Source organism: Panicum virgatum, chromosome 2N, assembly GCF_016808335.1.
Source record: "Panicum virgatum strain AP13 chromosome 2N, P.virgatum_v5, whole genome shotgun sequence".
NCBI lineage: Eukaryota > Viridiplantae > Streptophyta > Magnoliopsida > Poales > Poaceae > Panicum > Panicum virgatum.
Window position 1 is genome coordinate 9,613,065 of NC_053146.1, and position 13,168 is coordinate 9,626,232.

Consider the following 13,168-nt stretch of genomic DNA (forward strand, 5'->3'; position numbering starts at 1 on the left):
GCAGTCCCTTTTCTTTCTCCAGTTCAGACTTTACTGAACTACAATGACTTCAGTATCAGATCGGATGTCGCAACAATTAAGTAATACTACTCTCCTTTGTAGAAATAAAACGACAGTTTCACCTGTGCTTACACGACACGATTCTCACCCACCACTACCACACGTCTACACCTACACAATGAAAACTAGTCACATTCTCGAAAAAAAAAACAATGAAAACTAGTCACCAAAAAGTTCACGCAGATTATTAGTATGATATTCAACAAATAAAGCAATGGCACCAAATTTGCAGGTAAACCATCAGATCTGCTAGCACACTAAATATAGCAACCAGTGGCCCTGAAGCCCTTTCTAATTAGTAGTGCAGACAAAAGGCATGGTTTCGGGGTCATGGCAAGCTATCACTCCCCAACATAAACCTAGGTTCCATGACCGTGACTAGAAATAAACAAACCAGAGTAGAAAAGGAAGCAGGTACATCCCTTGGCCCCTCCTGTTTTGCCTTGATAGGATGCCAAATGGAGTTTTCTTGTGTATGTTTATCAGGCAAAAGATTGTCCCACAATTTTTTTAATCTCTTAGCAGCATCCATATGGTTGCACACTTGCATGGTGTGTATATAAGTTGGCCAAGGGGTGGCAAGAGGACACCACTCCACACTATCATCTTCTCCAAGCCTTTGAGAATTGAGAGAGTTGATAGGCTGTAGGAATGGAGATTGAGAGGGAAACTCGGGGCAACGATAGCTGGAGAGCTAATGCGCAGGAAGAGTCTAAGAATCTCGAAGACAGTGATCGACTGATCAAGGTTACTTGTCTATCTGCATCCATGTATCACTTTTTTTTCGACGAACATCCATGTATCACTTCAATCTTGAGTTTCTAGAATATAATGGATGGGTGGGAGTTTTGAAGTGACGAGTGATATTATTGTTGACAAGACTGTAGGAAGTGCTCTCTGAATCCTTGTCACGCTTATGCTCCTAGATAAGCAGATGGTCATTTCACTTGTTCAAAACTTCTTCCGTTTTGTTCTGTGTAACCCAGGAGCCTGCATGGAAAAGGTTCCTGGCTCATGTTGGACCAGGATTTATGGTGTCATTGGCATACTTGGATCCTGGGAACTGTGAGTCTCTCTCTCTCTCTCTCTCTCTGCGTTTCTCACAACCTTTTTCTAACCTGAAACAGTGGAGACGGATCTGCAAGCTGGAGCAAATCACAGATATGAGGTACATTTTCAGTGCGTTCCAAAAGCAAAGAAAATTTTGTTCCTTCCTTTTATGATTCTGTGTTTTTCTTTTCGCCACCATTTACTCTAGCAAATTTTCTGAACTTCTATTCAAGAAGATTGCAAAAAGGTGAACCTAACTGAATGTTTGCCTTTTTCAATTGCCTGATTCTCTTTTGTCATCTTTAGCTCCTTTGGGTGATTCTCATTGGTCTCATCTTTGCACTGATCATACAATCACTAGCAGCTAATCTTGGAGTTGTGACAGGTAACTAGAAGGCAGCGCCTTCTTTTGTCATCTCTGCGTATAGAAATATTGACAATTTGGAACTAATGGTATTCATTTTAAACCAGGGAGGCATCTTGCTGAGATATGCAAGAGTGAGTACCCAAAGTTTGTGAGGATCTGTCTATGGATCCTTGCAGAGGTAGCTGTGATTGCTGCAGATATTCCAGAAGGTTAGAAGAAAAAATAATAAGCCAAAACTATAATATTCAGCAATCACAAACTATAAATATCTCAAGAAATAAAGGCCACATTTGACCTTGTTCTAATTTAGTTTAAGCTGCTGACTGAGGAACAAAAAAGTATATGTACGTACTCCCAACGTCTGGGCCCACATTCTAATTGTTAATCCACAACTAGAGCAAATTTTTTGTTCTACTTCTTTGTCTATAGTCCATACTGTTCCATACAAATAGTTTTTATGACATCCCTCACAAATATTTGTGCTAAAATAATCAAGATCATCTTAGGATGATGCAAGATACTATCATACAAAATGTGATCTTCCACTGGCGTGTTCAATTGTCTTATCGTCAAATAGCAGCACTGGAGAAGAAGTTGCAAGGACCTAGAACAATAATCAATCCTTGTTTCTTACTAACATTTGATGTCCTACGTTTTCGCAGTTATAGGGACGGCCTTCGCTTTCAACCTTTTGTTTCACATCCCCGTGTGGGTTGGGGTTCTCATCACCGGCTCCAGCACTCTCATGCTTCTAGGCCTGCAACGATATGGGGTACGTATTCATGAATTTACCGTTCAACTGTTATATTTTTCAAATATTGATGTGGACATCCATGGATATAAATTTCAAGATTTGACTGTATTTTAAAGATGTTGTGGGAGAATTGATCCAATCGTTGCACTTTTTAGTTATTAAGAAATTGCAACAAACCTCATTTCAAAAAAAAGGAAATTGTCACAAACCTTTCTTTCTTTAAGATAAAACGTGTTAACTAATTAACTAGTTGCTTAGTGTGATGGTATTGGCGTCTTTCCTTTTTTGAACTAGGTGCGGAAGCTGGAGTTTCTAATCTCGATGCTGGTGTTCGTCATGGCAGCGTGCTTCTTCGGGGAGATGAGCTTCGTGAAGCCTCCGGCGGTGGAGGTCCTCAAAGGGCTCTTCATCCCTAGGCTCAAGGGCGCTGGCGCCACCGGGGACGCTATTGCCCTCCTTGGAGCTCTTATCATGCCGTAAGCAATTAATTGAGGATTGCACATGCTTTTAAAAATTATTACTGATTTGTCCATGGCAAACAAGGCGGCCAGGTCAAGGGATTTTGAAAATAGAAGTGGTTGGCAATGAACTGAACTGCGTCAGAGCTCCACATGCACATCAGCAGTAGTTGCCACGAACATGTTTTTATTTGTTTACAACTTGTTATCTGTTGACTAAAACCAAAAGAAGTTCTTGTTTATTTGAGTATAACAAATAAACAACTGATTGGTTGCAGGCACAACCTGTTCTTGCACTCTGCACTGGTGCTGTCAAGAAAGACCCCCTCATCGGTTAGAGGAATCAAGGTAAAAGTTACCTCATATTGACTCGCCAAATATATTGTACATGTTGAAGGAAAAGAAAAAGAAATGGTACTCATGTGCCATTCAACTCACTTCTGCACATGCATGATGTGCCCTGTTGGATCAAATTCAGGACGCCTGCAGGTTCTTCCTCTACGAGAGCGGGTTCGCGCTGTTCGTGGCCCTGCTGATCAACATCGCCGTCATCTGCGTCTCCGGGACCGTCTGCTTCGCCGACAACCTCTCGCCGGAGGACGCCGAGAAGTGCAGCGACCTCACACTGGACTCCTCCTCCTTTCTCCTCAAGGCACGGCGATAGCTACTACTCGCCAGTGACCACCAACTACAGCTAGCTAGCTGCGAGAATTATTGTTAGAGATACTAAATGAGTTTTTCTTTGTTTTATCTGTGTGCTTCGATCAGAACGTGCTGGGCAGGTCGAGTGCTATCGTGTACGGCATAGCGCTCTTGGCGTCTGGGCAGAGCTCCACCATAACAGGCACTTACTCCGGCCAATACATCATGCAGGTACCTTTCACCATTTTTAAAAAATGATTAGGTTAATTATGTAATCTATTAAGTCCATGATATTTACAACTTGCGGTTTGACTTGTCATGATCTGTAAGACTGAACTTAATTTGAGCTTTTTTGTCAATAACTTAAAAACTTTTTTGAGTTACTAAACGTTCTCCTGGTAGTGTTTTTTTTTCAAGAACACCAATTCTCCTTTTTTTCAATGTAAGGTACTATTTCTAGTAAGTTACTAAATCATATGTTGTTCAAGAATTGATGGCCAATTTTCCGACAAACCAAATAACCATCGCATTCATCGCACTGTTCATATATATACAGCTCATGGAGAGTCAACTGTGGAAATCCTAGTAGGATTTCACCAAGAGGCGCTGCAAGCTTTATTTTAAGCCTTGTTGCTTTGTTCCTGTTACGTATGTACAGGGGTTTCTGGACATCAGGATGAAGAAGTGGCTGAGGAACCTGATGACCCGCTGCATCGCCATTGCGCCGAGCTTAGTCGTCTCCATCATCGGTGGTTCCAATGGCGCCGGCCGTCTCATCATCATCGCCTCGGTGCGTCACATCCTACCCCATATATGGACCGAGTGTCCCGTCCACTAACACCCATATATAGCACCTGGTTAATCCTAACTGTGGCTTATCATCAGTGATTAGCAAGTGTTTATTATTACCTAACAAAAGGGCACTATATATTGAGCATGCATGTGATCTAAAAGTGCACAATAATTAAGTGCTCCTTCTAGACCATCTAAATAAAGCAGGCCAATGATTGGTGACTTTGCCTTGTGTTGTGATCTTTCCCTGCAGATGATACTGTCCTTTGAGCTGCCATTTGCCCTGATCCCACTTCTCAAGTTCAGCGGCAGCAGCAGCAAGATGGGGCCCCACAAGAACTCCGTCTACGTAAGCACTCACTACCACAGGGAAAACTACGTCCTTGCTGCTTGCTTGTGTCTGCACTTTTATCAACCTGTGATGCCTACCATGGGGTAGCCTTGCACAAGATGTTCTCCAGCACAACCTGCACACCCCATGTTCAGGTTCCATATATGATATACAAACGCAACAAACAAACCTGCACCCCATATACAAAGCTCATCACATGCCAGCACTGGCAGTGTATGTCCAAGACGACAAACGAAACAAACAAACCGATTGCACGAACCAGATCCAGAATCTGCAGCAACCGGACTCGAGGCATCCTTTCCTGCACAGGAAAAGATGATCGCGAGAGCAGTTTTTTTATTAAAAAACATCGAAAAGAAAAAGGAATAATCAAAGAGTGGTTTACTTTCACCACATGTAAAAAAAAGACTAGTAACAATGTTCTTAGAGAAATTTTATAATTGAAAAAAAATAAGAGCCGTCCATCTGAAGGTAGGAAGTACCTAGAAGTATCTAGGATAAAGTATCTGGTACTTCCAAAATGTGAGACCAAGTACCAAAACTTGGGATCGAATACTAATTTAATTTAATTTTTATAAATACTTTCTGTAGATTAACTGTTAGAAAAAAGTCAAGGTAAAAGTACATGAAATACAATCATCGTAAAAGAGCTCATGTTCTTAACCATAAGTGTTTATGTGTTTGCAGATCATCGTGTTCTCGTGGTTGCTCGGGCTGATGATCATCGGCATCAACATGTACTTCCTGAGCACAAGCTTCGTGGGGTGGCTCATCCACAACTCGCTGCCCAAGTATGCCAACGTGCTGGTCGGCCTTCTCATCTTCCCACTCATGCTCATCTACATTTTCGCGGTCATCTACCTCACCTTCAGGAAGGACACCGTCGTCACCTTCGTCGTCGACTCTGCCCAAATCGACACCGAGAAGGCCAAGGCGGAGGAGGAAGAGGAGAACCAGCCTGTGCCATTCCGGGAGGACCTGGCAAACATCCCTCTCCCGGAATAGAAAGGCTCTAGAGTCTATATATGTAGTATATATGTTGATTCCACGCTGTGTTCACTTTTAGTGTACTACGAGCAAACTAGTGTCGAATGTAAATGAATAGTGGATGGTAATTCTATCTACAATCTTGGTGCCAACCTTTTTGTCAAAAGTCGCTGTCATGATGATGGAGCCCAAGCACTCAATAAGATGTACAATACTACTGTTGATGACGACGCGGACCACCCTTCTTCATTTGTTTGACATAGAGTAGCATATATCACTAAAAAAATTAATATATTATTGAACATCTTATATGAACAAGTTCATATTTTCATTGTTGGAATCTTAAGCAGTACAAGATAATTTACATGCATGTCATGCTAGAGTGTGGCCTGGCAAGTGTATCTGTCCTAAGGGCGGGATGAATTAGGACACTTTAAAACTAAACTCCCGAGATTCAAGTAAAACATTAGTTTTACCCTGTGTAAGTCAAACATATGAACCACACCGAACAGTTTAATTTATTGCAATTTGCAAAGCATAGTGCATATTTTTCCCACCATTTAATATTTATTGATTTACTTAAATCACCCGTAAGTGCAGAAGTTGCACGATGTTCATGTAATATACTTTTATTAATTATACCATTTTCACACTTTAGTGAAAACAATTTTGATTAACTATGTGCAAATGGTTGCAAATAGATATTCCTTGCAGTTGATGACATCATTTTGTATTCCTACTACATCGTATCGGCATCAACTGCTGTCGTAGTTGATATGACGACATGGCAAATTACATTTTCTTGAAGAATATGATTGCAAGCAAGAAACATGGTTTTCGCAACACAATGCATTTGAGATGAAAAATCAGTTTGTGTATCTCCCTTTTAAGAGTAAATCGTGGCCTTTGGAATTTTATAAGTACTTCTATCTCGTACACATGAAAATTTTGACTTGTTCTTAAGAAAAGTTCAGTTACCTTATGTATGTACACTTTAGTAATATAAACTAATAAACATACAATTGTACGAGAAAGAGGGACCATGGTACCATAAGTGGGAAGATTCGAAACAAATGAAAAGTTCTCAACAAATCAATCATTTATATATGGTGGGACACACTATATCATAATGCGTACATGTAGTACCCCGTCCTCCAAAGCCGCATTGCTTACATTTTCATCCTCGCTTTGAGTAAAATGGTCAACCTAGAGGTGCCATGGATGAAGGATAAATGCTTAAAAGTTATAAGTTGGTTTCGCCCTAGCTCAACTAGAAAAGTGATACTAAACATGTGCGACAACATCCAAATCAAATTAAATGGGCTGAGTGTCACGATACACAAATAAAAGAACTCAAAATGATATTCTAAATTGAAACATGCTGCTTTAGTACAATAGAAAATGAAAAGATTGGCATAACAATAAACAGGATATGCATTGTACTTTGTTGATATGGAATCATATACTTTACCGCTCCATAGTACTCCCTCCGTATATGATTTATAGGTCGTTTAGCACATGATTGTGCATACCAATGAGTGATTAATTAGGGTGGAGTTTTTCCTGTTTGCCTTTATTAAATAGGCTGCAGGTGTATTGTAGACATCAAAGTAATTTGGCTCGATTGGTTGTTGCTGCCTCTCCCGATGTCCCGCCCCCCGGGCATCTTCCCATCCTTTGCGCACCTTCGCTCTCTCCGCAGAACGACCGCTAAAACATATACGGAGGGAGTATATATTAAGTTAAAAAACAAAACTGAATCAATACATTCCAATGACCAAATAATTAAGACAAAGGTTACTCAAAAAAAGAAAAAATAATTAAGACAAAGATTCAAATAGAAATGAAAAATTATTCTAGTTTCTAGATAATGTGAAATTGTTTTCTTGCTTCTGCATCAACATACACACAGAACCAAGAAAATTCCAGTTCGGAGACTATTCCTTTTTCCAAAAAAAGAATATTCCAGTTAAGGCCCACATGAAGTAACAGAACAAACTGTAGATATCATCCATCTCTTTCATTTCCAAGATATTACAGTACCTGATATATGCCATGATAACGAAAACACGTAATGTTTCATTATTTATACATTGACCACTTAGGAGAGCCCACATCCAACTAACTTTTATATATATATATATATATATATATATATATATATATATATATTTATATATATATATAGTAGGTCTATTGAATACCTAGGTATGGAATAAGATACTCCATACCCGAGCCTCGTGCGCAGCCGGTTTTCCTCCGGCATCGGTCCGCGCGCGCCTTCCGGTTTTGACTCGACCCCCCTGCCCCAGCCCCCCAACCCACCCACGACACCCAGCTCGCCCTCCCCGCGCCCGCCCCGCAGCAACTGCCCCGCGGTGACCCTCGCCCAGCGCCCCCAATCCCGTCGGCGACCCTCGCCCCGGCGCCGCTCCTTCAGCCTCCACACGCTCCCCAGCTCCTTCATCCCGGCACTTCTCGGCATCCGCGACCCGCGCGCCTCCCCGATTTGCGCGCTCACCACCTCCTCCCGCCTTCCACCGCGGGGAGCAACAGCGGCGGCGGGCCCTCCCTCTCCTTCATCCGCGGCGGCACAGGGGGACACGGCGGCGGGCGGAGCAGCGGAGCAGGTGCGCGAAGCGGCGGCGGTAGAGCAGTGGCGGGTGGCAGGCGTGACGACGGCGCAGCGTGCGGCCACCGGGCGGGCAGCTGCAGGCGGTCGCGGCGGCTGGCTCCCGTACCCGACCAACCACAGTGTCACCTGACCCTCCATCTCCGATTGCTCCTGTGCGCCTCACCCATCTCCGGTGTGACTCCCCCTGCAGATGGCGACAGCTGCCTGTCTAAGCCCCCAGGTGCTGCCTTCTCCCCCCTACCATTCCCCTCCCCTCCTATTTCCCTCACGAACCCACCTTGCAGTAGATCTGCTCGGTCTCATTGCATTCCGAGACCAGACATGCATGCAGGCTGCCTCATCTCGCGGTGCCAGATCTGGGCACGGTTGGCCTGGAGAAGCAAGCACAGCGCCCATAGAACGAGTTTAGAATTTTGTTTGATTCGAATTTCTTTTAGAGGTTTATGTCGCTGTGTGATTTTGTTTTTCTTTTGTTCCGGGCAAGGGGAGTTCCAGAAAGTGGAATCGTGGGCTCGTGGCTAACTCCTGATCCTTACCGATCTGGTAGGGCTGCTACTGTGGTGGATGGGTTCCTCAATTCATGCACCTATCATATGAATTTAGATGATAGTTTGCCTGTTTCTGATCTCGTATGTGTCCCATCTGAGTTTGGGTCATGCTTTCTATCACCATGGAGTTTTATTTGAAAAAACTTTTTTTCGTTCTCTGTTTTTCAAATAAACGGATAGGTGATGCTGCAATTGAGACCAAGTACATTGTATAGACGATTGAGCAACCGCGTTGCAATCCATTTTGATCAATGGTGTCCCATCCATGGGGGATCCCGTCGATCCTGCATCAATAGACACAAGGTATGCAGGAGGATCCCTCCAACCATCATCATTTTTTTGTATGAGTCATCTCATGGCCTGGAAACCTCTGAAAACAACCATGAGCGTGGAATTGTAAGCTCGATGTGAGCAAACCTTCTGCAAGCTCCTCCTTAGGCAAAAATAGTTTGTGCTGATTAATAAAATAAATTTGTAACTTAATTAGGCCTGTGCAACACGCAATCAACTGAACAACCAGGTGCAAGTGTGTTTTAGCATATGAATATGTATGATCAGGTCATGCTGTTGGTCATTGAAGGTGACATTTCGCTGAACTCTGTTCTGCCTACTATGATAGCTCAAGCTCGGCTATTTGAACCTGAGTCCATACTTTAGTCAACTGCTCTGTTCTCCTAAATTAGTTCTACATTTGTTTGCTAGATTAAATAGAGGTTTTTACATTCACATGAGTCATTATTTGTGACATGGAAAATAAATGATATATTCCAACGGTCCACAATATTATTGAACAACTATCCATATGCATGCTTATGTATTCTGAAATTTCAGTATACAATTATGCATGCCACTTTACTTGCTGCAAGACCATTTATATATTGCTGCGATGCCTGTCTTTGAATGTGGATATCATAGTATCTTGTCAATTCCTGCTGATTTAGACTGAATAATTTATTGACAAATTCATAAGTCTGCGGCCAGTTCGTGCACCTGACTATATCATGTCTATGGGGTTGTTGCAATACAATTCCAACCTATTGTTACTTGATAATAGTTTTGCTCTTATGTAGTGTGTATAGGCTGTCTTTAACCTGCATATACTAATAATTCTTAGATCTTATACAGATTGCAGTATGCCTGCTGGGAATTATACTTTTTGCATCAAATGTTTCCTGCTGAACTGTTCTCTTGTGGGAATTATACCTTCCTAACTGATTACTAGTTCAAGTCACACAGTTAAGGTTGGATTAGATTGTCGACCCCATTGCTTTGCTAACTGTACCAGTGTTTGGTGACTTTTATTTGTGTATCACTAGATGAACTCCTGTTCAGAATTCAGATATGCATCTTGTTTTTGTTCAGAGATGTAAACGTTCAAATAGTGTATGCTTCTTAGTTGTTACTGCAAGATATGCACTCACCCGAACGATGCTGATCTGATTTACCAATCCAATTTTGGTGTTACGTGAAGACTTGGATTAGTTTGATTGCCTGATAGGAGTTAATATATTTGGATCAGTATACTTTCTTAATTATTGCAGATGTTCTGAAGCATTGGCCCCTCTATACATTGTGGTTTGTTCTATCTGAAATGCTTATGGTATGCCCCATTGGCTTCATGTTTGATCCCTAACGTTGGGTGTTACTGTCTCTGCAGCGATGAAGGAGCCGGTCCTGCTACTTTCCTGCAGAGCCCATTCTGACTTAAGCTAGTGATTTTCTTAAAAATGTTCATTCAAATGCTTTTTTCAGGAAGTCAACCTATAAAAATGATGGCAGCATATTCAAGCGCCCCCCCCCCCCCCGCCCCTTTATTTTCAGGATCTGAGATGGGCACAGTGATCTCCATTGACCATGTCATCTTTGATTGGGGCCCATCATCACCATTAGGTGTTCAGGGACAGTTCCCCTTGTTCATCAGTTGATGGATTTTTTGCTGGAGCATCTATTGTACAGTAGATAGATTCCGAGTTTCATGTGAGGATTGCATAGTTAGAGCTTTTGTGTATAGGTTCTTACGAAAATGTAAGTTCTGAGTGGCAGATAATAGAAATATGACACCCATCTTCTGCGTTTATGATATTTATGAACCGGCTCAGAAAAAATGTGTGGTGTTTGCAAGGTAATGAGGTTTTGCATCGACATATTTTAGTACATGAGATTGGGAGATTAACAGGATGTAATTTTGATGATAACTATATATTTATTGTAAAGAACAGAATTTTTGTGTCTGGCAACTGCAAAACATTTTTGTTTTCCAATCATCTGGGTATATTCATCGATATTTCTTTTTCCTTACGGCAGCACGTGGCCACGTGCGCGTGAATTAGATATCTGGACTCACCAGCAAACGTTGAGCGCTCAGTCCTACGAGAAAAAAAAAACAGCCGCAGTTAAGGGAGCGTGTGATCATTGGTGTGCTGCCGCGTGCGGCGTGCATCATGACTGGTTGGTGGGCCGGGTGGGCCGCATCCTCCGTGCAAGAAAAACAAAACGACTGTGGGAGGGAGCGCAGGTGCGGTCCGACGGCGCGTACAGGAGGCTGGCTCGGGTATGGAATAACTATTCCATACCCAGAGTAGAGATGAGCCCTACCCATATATATATATATATATATATGAAAAATCCTTTCTACACCTGCTTGTAGTTACTCCCACGTGTATATCTCATGATGTATGATGTATCTGACCCAATGAAGAGTATGTATGTGAAGTATGTGATCATACTAGACAATATATAATGGTATATACATTAGGTATGTGACCATACATGGAGCATATGGACATGTGTGTGTGTGGGCGCGCAGAGAGAGAGAGAGAGCTTGTGATAGAAGCAAGACGCCTGTTAAAAAAACTCACCTATTTAACAAGATCGTTTGTTGATGGTACAATTTAGATATATCAAGTCAGAGATATAGCAGCAAGAAATTTTATTTGGTCACGATGTACAAGTGTAATGCAACTATACGTTTTGGTTCTTCAAAAGGTTTAGATGATATACCCCGCGTGCATATGTATGTGTGCAACATCTCTCAATTATTATTAACTTTAATCAATCCAAGATGTAGAATTAATGGGTGACATCTCATTAGGTTATTTATGCATGCATATATGATTCTTAACGCTAATAGTTCATAAATATGTTATGTCTATGATGATCACATCATTGTGTATATATATTATCTTCATTCGCTTTAATTTGTTGTAACATATGAATACGACAGGATGTGACCTGAAAGAACCGATAGACTAATATATTGCGGCATTTCGCATCTTCTTAATTCATCGGTTGTCTTCCAGTGCAAATTGAGCTTTGACTCTGTATGTAGCATATGTCATCAACATGCCTGTAAGCAGACTAGTACTATGCAAAAGTCAATACTGATCTCTCGATAAATAATATTAGTGGGTATATAGGCCACCAAATCATAACAACTAAGCTAGCTGCCTACAAATACTACATAACTTGCCATTTTATTAAGATGGTCCGTTGTTAATGGTACAAGTTGAACGATCGAGTAAGCGAAATACAGTGGCAAAGAAATATTAATGTATCTAGTTAAGTGCACAACAACTATGTGCTTTCATTCTTCGACGAATTATGTATACCCAGGTTGTGAAATTTATTATTTTTTGAATAATTAATTAGATGAGAAGGCAGACTTAGGGCATCTCCAAGAGTTTGCTATCTCAACTTGGCATCCATCTACTTTTGGGAAAACAAGGAAAAAAGGACTCCAACAGTTTGGCAAACAAACTTGGCAAAAATATCAACTTGGCATATCTCCTCTCCGCACGCGCAAATATACGCGCGCCTACTCCGGTTGGCATCGTGATTTTTGCCACGCCGCCTCTTCTCCCGCGCTCGCGAAGCGTTGGCGCGTCTTCTCCCCGCGCGCCTCTCCTTCTCCCGGGTTGAATCCTCCGTTCTGCCGCAATCCATCGACGCCGGGAGGTGCTCGCCAGGGTCACAGGTACAATTTCCCCTCTATCTTCCTGTCGATGGATGTCTCTCGTTGCTAGGGCCTGATCCGGCCGCCGCCGATCAGTGGCGCCTGCCGGCTGCCGAGGCCGCCGCCGCCCGGGACAAAATCTGCCGCTGTTCTCTCCCTCGTCGTTCCCTTTTATCTATATTCAGCGTTCTGCACTGATCAGATTAGTAGCACAAACAAACACATCAGGATTTTTCAGTGTTCGTCTTATTCAAGAACAACAGATTTCCTAACCAACACGATTGCTGACGAGACCATGGTTCCCAACACCTGATTTTGGCCTGGCCTCTCCCTTTCCTCCTTAATTGCATCACACTTTACACTGACAAGCCGTTCGTTCACACCTTGCTGCCTGCCGTGAGAACCAACACCTGAACCTATGAATCCTCCGCGATGCTCAGTTTTATTTTCACTGCGCTGACTAAAAAAACTCAGTGACCAGAGGTGTCTGAACATCTCACGGCTGCTTCTAAACATCAGCTCTGTCCAGCGCCTTGATCCGGTCGATGTCGAAGTGACCCACAGGTACAGT

General features: G+C 42.3%; 1 protein-coding gene and 1 long non-coding RNA gene across 2 annotated transcripts; both read left to right on the forward strand.

The window, feature by feature from the left end:
• The first annotated feature begins 363 nt into the window (after positions 1-363).
• On the forward strand, positions 364-5,628 carry LOC120659703 (metal transporter Nramp5-like). The gene is made up of 14 exons (XM_039937923.1): positions 364-474; positions 586-807; positions 1,047-1,125; positions 1,188-1,228; positions 1,417-1,495; positions 1,582-1,686; positions 2,140-2,249; positions 2,526-2,707; positions 2,968-3,037; positions 3,168-3,341; positions 3,458-3,562; positions 3,990-4,121; positions 4,377-4,472; positions 5,163-5,628. Exons 2-14 carry the CDS (start codon positions 712-714, stop codon positions 5,478-5,480), a joined length of 1,587 nt encoding a protein of 528 aa, XP_039793857.1. The 5' UTR covers positions 364-474; positions 586-711; the 3' UTR covers positions 5,481-5,628.
• Positions 5,629-8,324: 2,696 nt separating this feature from the next.
• LOC120659705 lies at positions 8,325-10,882 on the forward strand. The gene is made up of 2 exons (XR_005669147.1): positions 8,325-8,948; positions 10,303-10,882. It is a non-coding gene; the product is annotated as an uncharacterized LOC120659705 (long non-coding RNA).
• The last annotated feature ends 2,286 nt before the right edge of the window (positions 10,883-13,168 follow it).

Bases quoted from the DNA above. Each gene is read 5' to 3' on its own strand.
- LOC120659703 (XM_039937923.1), top strand. From the start codon at position 712: ATGGAGATTGAGAGGGAAACTCGGGGCAACGATAGCTGGAGAGCTAAT. The intron at 2,708-2,967 runs GTAAGCAATTAA...GATTGGTTGCAG, and splicing joins CTTGGAGCTCTTATCATGCC to GCACAACCTGTTCTTGCACT. The intron at 3,342-3,457 runs GCACGGCGATAG...TGCTTCGATCAG, and splicing joins CCTCCTCCTTTCTCCTCAAG to AACGTGCTGGGCAGGTCGAG.